The sequence below is a fragment of the Neovison vison genome, chromosome 2, assembly GCF_020171115.1.
Source record: "Neovison vison isolate M4711 chromosome 2, ASM_NN_V1, whole genome shotgun sequence".
Classification (NCBI taxonomy): Eukaryota; Metazoa; Chordata; class Mammalia; order Carnivora; family Mustelidae; genus Neogale; species Neogale vison.
The window spans coordinates 30199350-30212078 of NC_058092.1; the positions used below are offsets into that span (position 1 = coordinate 30199350).

Below are 12729 nucleotides of genomic sequence, written 5' to 3' on the forward strand. Positions count from 1 at the left end.
CCCACATTCCCCCTGGGTCAGAGGCCTTTGGGCATGCACATGGTTTGTATTCTCAGTCTTTCCCCCACCTAGTGACTCTTTATAAATATGTTTAGGTTTCCTCCATCCTTGGGCAAAGATTCTTTTAAGCTGGTCTCTTCTTTTTCTTTTTGCCTTTTTTTTTTTTTTTTTAAACCACTAGTCATATTGACCCCTTGTAGCCTGGCTGTTGTGACCACCATCCCAACTGAAACAACCATCACCTGTGCTGACCTACTTGTAGAGTTCCTGGGTCTCCTTCCCTTCTCATGCTCTTTGACCTTGACACAGCATTTGACCCTCTTTGGACCTCTTTTCTCTCTCACTCTGTGCACTTTTCCTGGACAAGTTTACTTACTCTGGTGATTTCATTTATCAATGTTGTCTATGTGTTTGGTGATGACTCTCAAAATCTCTAAGGACTTTTCTCTGGGATTCAAAATTGTATTTCCAGATTTTTCTGGGATCCAAAATGTATTTCCTTTTCCACTTAAGAGTTTGCAGAAATTCTCTTTAACATATCCCAAACCAGAGCTCATTATCATTCCCCTTCTTTCCCCTGCCCAACCAAACCCATGTCTCTTCTTGTGTTCCCTGTCTCCGATTATTAGTATCCCTCTCCATCAATTTGCCCAAGCTAGAAACTTCGGGTTTCTTTGTGTTTTTGTCTTCTTCATCCTCTGTATCTGACTGGACACTAAGTTCTGTTTGTTCCAGTTCAGAAACATCTCTGAACATCCATTTCAGAAACATCAGAAAAATATCCTTTCTCATCCATCCATCCTGGTGGGACCTACAGCCCTATTTTAGATCTTCATCTTCTTTGGCTTACTACCCGTGACTTTTGCAGGGTCCAAAGTCATTGCACACTTAAAAAATTTTTTTAGATACTTTTTGCGAAAGTACTCTCCATGGAAGTTGTACTATGTTGTTGAGTTTTACATGTTATCTCTTGTTGAAAACTCCAGTGCTCACTGCGTTCTATTCGTTCACGGGGGTGAAGTTCAGATTTCTTAGAATGGGTGTGATTCTCGGTTTCATCCCTTGTTTATGCACTTCCCTATGCTTTGGATATTCTTTCTACTCCATCTGCTCACAAACTCCTGTTCATACTATAAAGAAGTCTTCCATGCTAGCTCAAAACTAACTAACTTTTTATGGTGTTCCAGCTTCTTTCCCCCTACTCCAACTGGAAAAAATGGAACTTATCTCCTCATCTTTCTCATGGTATTTTATATATCCCTTTGTAATAGTACTTATCTTATTTTACAGTTATCTGTTTAATCGTCTGACTCTTTTACACCATGAGTTTAATGAGGACAGACCATACCTTCTTCATCTTTTTTTCTTTGGTGCCATACACTTGGTTGAGTTGGTTGGTTGTATGTACAGATTCTGCTATCTCCACATTTGGGAAGTCCAAAAGAGCTATGCTACTGTTGGTTATTAGTTGTGGTAATCTCCACTCTCTTTATTTCACAAAGTAGCTGGGTGTACTGTATGAAAATTACAAAATAATGAAAACAGTAAAATTAAAATCACCTAGGGGTGCCTGTCTGGCTCAGTAGGTAGAGCATGTTACTCTTGGTCTTGAGGTTTTTAGTGTGAGTCCTATGTTGGGTGTAGTGATTACTTAAAAATAAAATTTAAAAAAAATTAAAGTCACCTAAAATCCCATCACTTGGATAACCACTATAAACATTTTGCTGTATTTTCTTTCAGATATTTCTTCTGTGAATACATACACGTAAATACATATTTTGCAAAAATATACTGTTTGTAACTTGTTTTCTTTATGGTGAAAGTCAGTGTTAAGAAATAACGTACCCAGGGTGCCTGGGTGGCTCGGTGGGTTGGGCCTCTGCCTTCAGCTCAGGTCATGATCCCGGGGTTCTGGGATCGAGCCCTGAATTGGGCTCTCTGCTCAGCGGAGAGCCTGCTTCCTCCTCTCTCTGTGCCTGCCTCTCTGCCTACCTGTGATCTCTGTCAAATAAATAAATAAAATCTTAAAAAAAAAAGAAAATAAATAATGTACCCATATAATAATTTATGGATATTCTTGTACATATATCTGTATTTTTTCTTAGTACATGTGACCACATTTCTTTTGTATAAATTCCTAAAAGTGAAATTACTGGGTCAAAATTCATTGCATACTTTAAAAAATTTTAGATACATTTTGTTAAATTGCCCTCTACAGACGTTGTACCATGTGTTTGAGTTTTTCAGTACCTTGAGATTTTTTCCTCTGGTAGGTTTTGTGTTGCTATTGGTGGTTTTATGTATTGGAATGATTTAATTAAGGCTGTGTAGGAAGACTGCGTGCAAATGGATTGGGTGAGAAGGAGAGAAATTATTCTTTGGAGGCCATTTTAAAGCAATTCAGGTTCGAGGTAGCAAGGATTAGAGGGGAGAGGCTTGACTGTTAAATCAAGGAGAAGACAATGAGAGGCAGTGGGAAGAACTGATAAGACTCCATAGTGGGCTAGGTAAAGGGTGCTATTACTGCAAGTGGGAAATTAAAAGGAGGTATCAATTTGGGGAAGGAAGCTGTGGATTCACTTTTAATAACCTGAGTTCTAGCTGTTGTGGCATGCTTAGGTGGAAATGGCCTGCAGGCAGTTGGCATGGCACAACAGCAATCAGAAGAAAGGCAAGGCTCAGTCATCTCATCTTGATACTTAAAACCCTCCATAATAACCATTCCAGCACCCTCTCCAGCTGCCGCCTCAGTTCTAAGCCAGACAAGGCTGTCTTCCTGGAGGGCCTTCACTCACTGTGTCTGCCGTGCAGAATCTTACCCATTGTTTGCCACTCACCTGAGTCCTCCAGGAAGCTTTTGATCACCCCCACTGGAAGTCAGTTCCTAATTCTTTAAATGCTAAGGGTCATTTTTTTCCTCTATCTTTTATATTGTACTTTAATATCGCATCTGTATGTGTGTAAGATTGGAAGCTCCACAAGGATGAGGATAAACTCCATTTGATCTCCCACATTATTGCCAGCACATAAGTATCCAAAAATAGTTGGTAATTTATGGAGTAAATGGTACCAGCTTAATGTATTATTAATATATGGGATTATTACTCTGTACCTAACACTTAATAAAGTGCTAACACTATTTTTTGTGCATTTTCCTACTAATTTTTCTTAAATAAACAAATATATTATGGGAGGTGAAGTGGAAAAAAGAGATCTAAAGTGTTTCCCCTGTCACAGCCATGTTCGTTGTTTCCTCCAAGGTTCTTAAGTGTGGTATATGTCCCTGCCCTTTAGCTTCCAACCCCCCTGCTCTCTTGAAATTGCTGCTGCCAAGGTCATTAATCACCTTCTAATTGCCAGATCCAATGGGGATTTTTCAGCTCTGATCTTACGTGATCTTCCTGTGTACTTGGCTTTGTGAAACGCTCCATCCTCCTTGAAAGTTTCTCCTTCCCTTCCTTATTGTGAATATATCCTCTCCTGATTTTCTTCCTTCATTTACAGGTTTATCTTCCTTTAAAGGAGCTTTCTAAGATTTTTGTCTTTGGCTCTCTACAGAGTTTTCTTGAGTGATCTTACTCAGACCCGTGGATTCAACTGCTGGGTCAGAGCTCTCTCCTGAGCTCCCCGCACTTATCTCTGGGTATTGGAGGATTTGTTTTACATATCTTGTAGGTGTCTTTTACTCAGCATGTTCTACACTGAACCCCTCATCTCCACCCCAGCAAGCCTGCTTTTCTCTTTCCTATTCCTTACTTTAAGACACTTCCACCTAGTCACACGAGTGAGATATTTGTGAATCATTTGAGAATCTTACCTCACATGGTCCATCCACCCACCCCGACCCTAGCTCAAATAAAATAGTGATCAAATGCCATATAAATTATTCCACCTCAGATCCCACACCCGCTCCTTTCTGCACATTACCAGTGCTGCTTTCTTTGTTATGATTTTATTATTTCTCAGCATATAACTGTGATAGGGTGCCTGGGTGGTTCAGTGGGTTAAAGTCTCTGCCGTCATTTCAGGTCATGATCCCAGGGTCCTGAGATCCAGCCCCGCATCAGGCTCCCTGCTCAGCAGGGAGCCTGATCCTCCCCCCACTGCCTGCCTCTCTGCCTACTTGTGATCTGTCTGTCAAATAAATAAAGAAAATCTTTTTTTTTTTTTTTAAAGATTTTCTTTATTTATTTGACAGACGTAGATCACAAGCAGGCAGAGAGGCAGGTGGAGAGAGAGGAGGAAGCAGGCTCCCCACTGAGCAGAGAGCCTGATATGGGGTTCAATCCCAGGACCCTGGGATCACGACCTGAGCCGAAGGCAGACGCTTAACGACTGAGCCACCCAGGCGCCCCAATAAAGAAAATCTTAAGAGAAAAAAAAAAAAGCAACTGTGATAGTGTCCTAACTGGTTCCCTTCCCTTCTGTCTTGTTCCCCTCCCTTTCACAGCTGCTAGAATGCACTTTGTGAAATTAAAATCTAATTATAAGAAATAGTCACTCCCAAGCACAGATGCTTTCAATGCCTTTCCATTGTCTTCAGGCTGATATATGGTTTCTTTAGCATGGCATGCAAAGCTTTCATGTCCTGCCATCATTCTTCCAGAGTAGAGAGTACACTCTCTACTACACTCTAGCCATGTCAAACTATTTTAAGTTCCTTAAATGCATTGTGCTCTCTCATGTTTCTTCTTTGCCTTTTCTGTCTACAGCACTCCTGCCACCATCAATCTAGTTCTGTCTGGCCCTGAAGTTCCAGTTCCAACAGCATCTCCTTTGGGAAGCCTTCCCTAGGCTTCCATGTGCTTCTTTGCTTCTATGCACCTTCACCAGCATCAGCTGCACTGTATTGCATGTTAATGCACATGCTTGTCTCACTCAGTAGATCACAAACTGCTTGAGAGAAGAGGCTCTGCGCTCTTCACCTCCATCCTCGGTGCTGTACAAATTAGGCACAGGGCAGGCTTGTTGGATGTGTGAATGATTGAGTGAGGACGTATGTGGTCAGTGGCAGTGCTGGGTCCAGGATTTAGAAATGCCAATAATTGACTTTTAAACTTTTGTTTATTTTGCCTAGGTAATGTGTTCACATAATTGACTACTCAAAAGGTACAAAAAAAGATGTTCGGTGAAAAATTTTTCTTTCACTCCAGCCAATCTGTACCCCTTCTTGAAGACAATCAGTATTGTCAGGTTTTTGTGCCTTCCAGAGATGATATATGCACTTATTTATTCAACAAATATTTGTTGAGCACCTACTGTGTGCTGGGTACTAAGCTAGGCTCTAGGGATAAACAGTGAGGAAAACAGATAAAAGTCCCTGACTTTCTGGAACCTAAATTCTATATATTTTTCTTCCCTCCTTTGAAAAAAACCATGAATGAGAGGATAACATACACTGTTTGACCTTTCTTTGTTTTATTTATTATATCTTGAAGATTAATCCATTTTAGCTCATAAAGACCCCCCCCCACTTCTTATTTCATTATGTAGATGTACCATCATTTATTTAGCCAGGTTCCTACTGATGGATGATCTTTTGTTATGACACAATGCTGCAGTGAAAAACCTGTTGTACACTTGTCATTTTGCATATGGTATCTATAGGAAAAATTCTTAGGTGTGCAGTTGCTGGGCCAAATAGTATATATATTTGTAAATTTGGTGGGTAGTCTAATCCATGACTTCAGTTTTTTATTATGAATATTTCAAGCATGTAGACAAGTATAGGTAACACTATAGGAGATATGTATATACCCACTACTCATTAAACAGCTGTTGACCGCTTACTGAGGTTCTGCCTATTAAGTACTTTTAGCCACTCCTTAACATTGTGATGTTTTCCCACTGAATATTATCTTGGACTCAAGATACTAAGTTTCTTAGAATTTATACCCTGCCATCCTGGAGTCATCACTATACAGTCTATCTTGGACTGGTTTTTTTTTTTTTTCTTTTTAAATATAACCTCATTTTTAGGAAAAGGCAGCTTCAGAGGAAAATTCCATTATGCTATTTTTGGTGTCTAGAATCTGAGTTTCAAAAATGTTTATTTTGCCTCCTTCCTCTGCTCAAAAGCAACATAAGAATGCTATGGGAAGTTGGTGGCCTGTTGTCTTGGAGACTTGTTTTATTTGCTGGTGGAAGCGCTCAGGTGAATTGAGCCAGCAAGCCCTTTCTCCCCTGGGGTTTGTCAGAATAACTGAATGTGGTTCTCCTTAGTGGGTACCTTTAGCTGACATGGAGTGCAGCTGTGTCCTCTGGGTCCTGATGGATTTGGTGACTGAACCTGTTCCTGGAGGAGGGGGAAATTGTTGATCTCTATTACACCTGGATGCCTGTAGCTGTGTCAGGATGCTTTTGTTGAAATAAATGTCTTTCCCTCTCATCTCTGCTGGAAGTCCATAACCTTGTTCCAGTAGTAGGTGACTCTTGTCTCTGACCTTTTTCTTAGGTCCCCAGAAGGCCTCATGAGGCTTTTAGGTTGCTTTATGCTATTATAAACCTAGAGGGGGGATCTTTAGTTTCAGGTAGAACTAGAATCAGAGGTCATGGCAGGTACAGATTGACCTTAAGAGCAGGTATTTTTGCCTTTCCTCCCAACTGGTCAGTCCTTTTCACCTTGTTTGGTGTTGTAGTATTACAGAACCACTGTAGGGAGGAGAGGACTCCTAGGTTTCACCCATTTTTCTGTGGACCATACAGCCAGAAAGAAAAGGATCAAAGAAAGAGAACTGATTTGAGAGCATGTGGCCTAAAGCACAAGGCCTTTTAAAAACTTGTTGTCAGACACAGAGTGTAAGTGTAGTCTACACATTGTAGCTCTCCAAGCCTGGGGTGAGCACAGAGTGGGCAGAACTCCTTGGACCTTTGCTAGCAGGCCCACACTTAGTTCCCTTTAAAGCCTCCCTTGGTTTTACCATTTTGGTTTTCTCCTTCTAAGCATGAGGTCTGACTTCTTTTGTCTTCTGTTCCTCAGCTCTGCAGAGGCAGTTCTGGCCCTGGAGACAGGTCTTTCTTCAGATGGCAAACTCATTCTCTCTCGAGCAGACCAGAGGAACGAGGTGTAATTCAACCCCTTTCTCCATCAGACACTGCTGCCAGGGGGAGACAATGAAGAAAGTGATCTTTGTTGCTCCCTGAATAGGACCACGAGCCCTGGCACCTGCTTTTGTTACTGGCTTCTTAAGTCACCGGGGACATTTTTGCTGTCTTCCTGGGTCAGCAGCTGCTTGGGAGTAACGGTAGCAACTGGCCTCAAAGGAAATGGATGTATTTATATGAGGAGAGTTACCTTTCATGTCCCTAAACCTCTTGTCTTTAGGGCTGGTCTAGAGAGTGAGCAGTTGGAAGTCAGCTGTGCCTTCAGTTGGACCACCTATGACCCTCATCTTCCCTGAGTCTGAGCAGACAGATTGATTCCTTTTTTGTCCTGCTCTCTATCCCGTTAGACTCTGAGTTCTGTGTTCCCAGCACCTAGGTTGGTGCCTGGTGTGTGGTGAGTAGGCAACACGTGTATGTAGAATGAACTGGCTGTCCAGGTTTAGCTTCCCTCACCCTGACGTGGGGGTGTCTGGGGAAGAGGGACCTTTGTTTTTAGAAGAAAGATAGCTTCGAAAGAATTATGGAAGTTATTGACTCGTAGAGGGGTTTGGAGGGACTGTGTGAACTCCAAGGTAGGGCCTTTTCTTTCTTCATCAGCCTAGAACTTTCTCCTCAGTTGTAATTCTCTACTGGCAGATTTGTCCTCGAGTTTTAGGACTAATATCCTGAACCTGACTCAGGCCTTCACTCCACCAAGGTTCTGGTGTCCCTGAGCCTGGGCAGGGCAGGTATTCCTTTTAAACTGTCATCCTGTCACTAGAGAGCAGGCAGCCCAAAGGACTACATCTCATGCACTGTCCTCTGCACTTCTTGATCTGCCTGCTTTCAGTCAAGTTCCACTCTGTTCTGAGGTGTCTGTGTGTGTGTCAGGGCTGTTGGAGACAGCGGGGCTTTCTTCCCCCTCTGTCAGCAGCTGGCCAGAGAGTGCCTATTAGACTGCCAGATTCTGAGCCTTTGACATTGTTCATCTCTGTCTGGAACTTTGGGGAGCCTCCCTCCTGCCACCTGAGGTTTCGCCCACTCTTTGCCATGTGAGTCCTAGGAGGATAAATCATGAAGGGCCACAGAGCACGTAGAGGTATTGGACTCAGGTGCTTTGAAATGCTCAGATTTTGAGGAAGAGTCCCTGGGCTGCAAGAGTGCAATTGGGGTTGAGGCTGCTGCCCCCCTCCCCTTTCTCAAAACCCTGGAGTTGGAACTATCTCTCACTCCTTAATGCCAAACATCCTTGTTTTTGTTTAATTTTTATCTGATAAGATGTTATTAAACAATTTCAATGGTGAAACACACAGAGGAAATGACAAACTAGCATGTGTTGTCTTTTAAATGCACTTAGTTCAAGTGGCTATTTTAAAAGTCAGTTTTTCCTGCTGTGAGATTCCTGTTATCTGGGCTGCTTTGCTCCTTTGGGTGGGAGGAGTCTCAGAATAGGATTTTATAATGGCGTTAAAGCAAGAGGACCCAGCTCTGCCCTGGCTAACTGATTGTTCTTTCACATTCTTATATTCACATTGCACTATGTTAATTGCTTTCAGATCATGACACAGGATGGATCACAGAGATCAGTTTAGAGGTTATCTACCTGTGGTTCATTGACCCCTCTCCACTTGTAAACAACAGCCTGTATGTAGGTGAATATGTGCCTTTTTCTAGGGAGAGTATCCTTTGTTTTCATCAGATTCTCATTAGAGTTTATGACCTAAAAAGAAAAGAATAACTGATGTTTCATAAGAATTTGGGGCTCCTGCTCATGTAGCTAGTTTGTGACAAAGTTGGATCTAGAGATAGATTCTGGAATCCAGGTATTTTGACTCTACAACCCAAATTCTTTGCACTATACTCAATTATCCATTCTCTTCCTGGAGAAATAAGTGCAATAATGCCAGGAAACAGACACATGATCTGAACTGATATTTAATGTTCGCCTTTCTCTGTCCACAGCCTTATTTCACAGATGAGGAATCCAAGGACCTGGTCTTTTGGACTAGGTGACCTCAAAGATAGTGATTCTCACAGTAATGTGTCACAGAATCTGTATTTTTGTTTTTTACTGTTTTCCATTGTCTAATTTACACTCTGTAAACATTAAGTTCCCTTTTAACCATTGACTCTTGCCCATGAAATTGTTCTGTTGAGAAAAGGAAGCACATATTGTGTCCCTTTGACTCCTAGTAAATACAAAGATCTGCACACAGTGGTTGGCTACCTTGTTGGTAGTGTTGACTGGTAGCATAGGAAGGCAAAAAGCTTAGGTTGGATACTTTTTATTATTTAAAAATGTTCCCCTCTCTATTATCTTAGCAGCTGTTATATTATTTAGCCTGATCTTTTCAAGTGGGCACACTCTTTTTTTTTTTTTTTCTCATAGTGCTTCTTATACAGGTTCTTCACCTGCATCTGACTTGCATAATTGGAAGTTTTGTGGAACGTTATATTTGACACGCTGTGAGTTCCACCCCCAAGTTGCTGAATGACAGCCTGCCTGGCAGGTTGCTTGGAAAACCTTCTGGACTGAGAGGGGGGTGTCTCTCTTGTAAGGGGCACTTCCGTGGAGTCTGACTCCATTGGGTTTCTAGGATGCCAAGGCTTTTATGGTAAGATGGGCCAGAGTACCAGAGCGTGACTTTTAGGCAGATTGCTTAACCTATTTTCTCATATGTAAATTAAAATTTACAGTTATTTTTATAAAGACATTTTATTTTATTTTTTTTAAAGATTTTATTTATTTATTTGACAGATAGAGATCACAAGTAGGCAGAGAAGCAGGCAGAGAGAGAGGAGGAAGCAGGCTCCCTGCTGAGCAGAGAGCCCCATGCAGGGCTCTCGATCCCAGAACCCTGGGATCATGACCTGAGCTGAAGGCAGAGGCTTTAACCCACTGAGCCACTCAGGCGCCCCTATAAAGACATTTTAAAAGATGAATTTAATGATGCAGGTGAACCACTTTTTAAAAAAGATTTATTTGAGAGAGGGAGTGTGGGCACATGTGCATGAGTTGGGGGAGGGGCAAGAGGGAGAGAGAGAATCTCAGGCAGACTCCCCACTGAGCACAGAGCCCCATGTGGGGCTTGATCTCATGACCCTGAGATTGTGACCTGAGCTGAAATCAAGAGCCACCCAGGCATCCTGCAGATGAAGCCCTTTGAATGTCTTAAAATGAAATGCGATAGAAATTTCAGAGTTTTGTTTTCCCCTCTTATTATATAATCTGTGTAGTTTATCCTATGAGCCTGTGATTATTGGGTGGGGTGGGGAGTGGGTCATCTTTTTGGGGCTAATGGAGAAGGAAATTTACAGTAGCTACTGACATTATTAAAGCAAACCAAAAACAAGTCAGCTGAGCCAAATAGTGCCCTGGAATGGGGAGCATGGGTGGGGGGGGCGTCTGAACTTCATTTTCCCCTTAGTTTTCTATGGCAAAGGTCCTCCCTCCCTGACTTGTGCATTTAGCACTTAGGAAGTGGGCTTCACGGTTTCTGCTTCTGTCTCCCTGCCTCGGACTGTATTGATTAGCAGCGTCTTGCCTGTGTGTGGCTGTGTTCCATTCTGTAAACAGGACTGCTGTAAGCAGAGTGCAGCGTCTGTTGTTTCTTTTGTAAAACCTGCCCCGTTGCCATGTGATATTTGCCCAAGAGCTCCTGTAGTGACATTCTTGTGGTGAGTGTGGCCCTTTAAAGGTTTCATTCTCCAGTGTTAGATGAACCCCTGACTCGTGTCTTGAAAAGCATTAAAGTCTCTTTCCCTAGAGTTTAAACCAGAGGAGCGGTAATCCCAGGGGAGCCTGGGCTGGAGTCTAGAGAGAAGGTGGCAGATGAGGTGGCAGATGATAGGCAGGGGCCTGTTGTGGTCTCCCGCCTCATTTCTGTGCAAAGGAGGGGCTGTCCCCTTCTGGGGAGGTATTTCCGCTCGCTGCAACAAATGAGGGAGCACGAAGGGCTGTAATGTAATAAGGCCTCTCTGGTGACGTCACATGTAAATGTGGTCAAAGTCCAGTTCTTGGGGGCTCAGAGGCGCAGTGGTAGAGACCAATCGGTTGGAAGGCTCTTACTTCTCAGCTGTCACCGTGCCATGCTGCCTGCTTCTAGACAGTGAACCAACACAGCTAGCTGGACAGGGACATGAACGCCTATAAGTATCAGAAGTTCCTGGAGGGACTCAACAACCTTAGAGGTATGATGAGGCTTCTGACTCCCTGCCCTTATCCTTGCCCAATTTGTGAACACTTACTGTGTTGGGTGTTCTGTGCGGTCTTTAAATTCCCATCAGTTGCTCAAGGTTCCCTCTTACTCTGAGCTGGCCATAGTTTCTGGTGTGTTTAGGCAATGACATAGAAGGGCTAACACTGTAAATGTGACAGTGGGTGAGTGGGAGAGGATTCTCTCAGCTACTTCAGCAGCAGTCTGTTCTCTTGCTTGAATGGGCATTGAAGAAATGCCCCTGCTCCCTTGAGTTGAGCAGAGCTCAGGGCACTCCTGGGGCAGTGTGGGTGGAGGGCACTTGCCATCGGGCGCTGCAGCCTCACCCAGGTGTAGCTGTTTCTTGGGCTAGGATTTCCAAAGCCTGTGTCTACAGTGAGTCAGAGTTCCCCCTGGAGAGAACAGCGAATAGGGAGTGGTTCAGGGAGGAGGAATGCAGGTTGACAGGCCAGGAGAGCCATGTAAAGGGGTAAATCAGTGACTTTATTATTATTTTTTTAAAAGATTTTATTTATTTATTTGACAGACAGAGATCACAGGTAGGCAGAGAGGCAGGCAGAGAGAGAGAAAGGGAAGCAGGCTCCCTGCTGAGCAGAGAGCCCGATGTGGGGCTCGATCCCAGGACCCAAAGACCATGACCTGAGCCGAAGGCAGAGGCTTTAACCCACTGAGCCACCCAGGCGCCCCAAATCAGTGACTTCAAAGGAGGTAACCTTTTGATAGAATAATATTTAGAGGGAATAGTGTCTGCTTTACATGGTTGACAAACTCTTCACTGACCACAGATAAGAAAAATGCAAGCCTCTTTGCCTCTTGAGGAGAAAGATGAATGAAATCTTTTTGCTGCTGCTTCTCTAATTATTTGGTGGTTTTATTTCCATCTGCTTAGAAAGGTGCTCAACCCCTCCCTCTTTCATCAGTAGTCTGGATTCTGGATCCAGAGCAGTCATGGGGTGGGTGCAGAGAGAGTAGGGGAGGTAGAGAGTGGGTAAGTGGGATTCTTCAGGGAGGAGGGAGTGGGAGACTTCCATCCTGCCAGGGTCTCTTGGTATTTTCCTTTCTTCCATTATCTATTGAAAAACTGTTTCTAAGAGAGTATATACATGGAGAGCTTTGTATGCTATCAAGGGATATGCAGCTATAAAGTAATGTTCTACTAATTTCTATCTTCTCTTCCCTTTTGTTTCCCCCTCTCCCCTCCCCACTGCATTAAAAAAATTTTTTTCCCCAGGACTTCTGACTCCTGTTTAAGTTTGGGGCTCTGCAAGCTCATCAGGCATCAGGCAGGTCTTAGCAAGAATGAGTGAGGTTAACTGTTGTTTCCCTGTTAAAGGAAGTTTTGAGAGGGCAGAAAGAGTTCGGACTTCATCCAGACTCATGGGGAAGAGGTGTGAGATGCAGAACAGAACCAGTGAAGCTTCTTAGTTCT

At 43.1% G+C, this 12729-nt stretch overlaps 1 protein-coding gene across 18 annotated transcripts in view; it reads left to right on the forward strand.

Annotated features, from left to right (window-relative positions):
- Positions 1-12729, forward strand: part of MACF1 (microtubule actin crosslinking factor 1) — a 340165-nt gene that overhangs the window by 49363 nt on the left and 278073 nt on the right. Inside the window, exon 1 of one of the 18 annotated variants that reach the window (XM_044237873.1) lies at positions 11101-11274. The exons of the other annotated variants lie outside the window; for them this stretch is intronic. Within the exon in view, the coding sequence (XP_044093808.1) occupies positions 11223-11274 (52 nt within the window). The 5' untranslated portion in view covers positions 11101-11222. Of the gene's footprint in view, positions 1-11100; positions 11275-12729 lie in introns of those variants that run through there. 18 annotated transcript variants of the gene reach the window in all.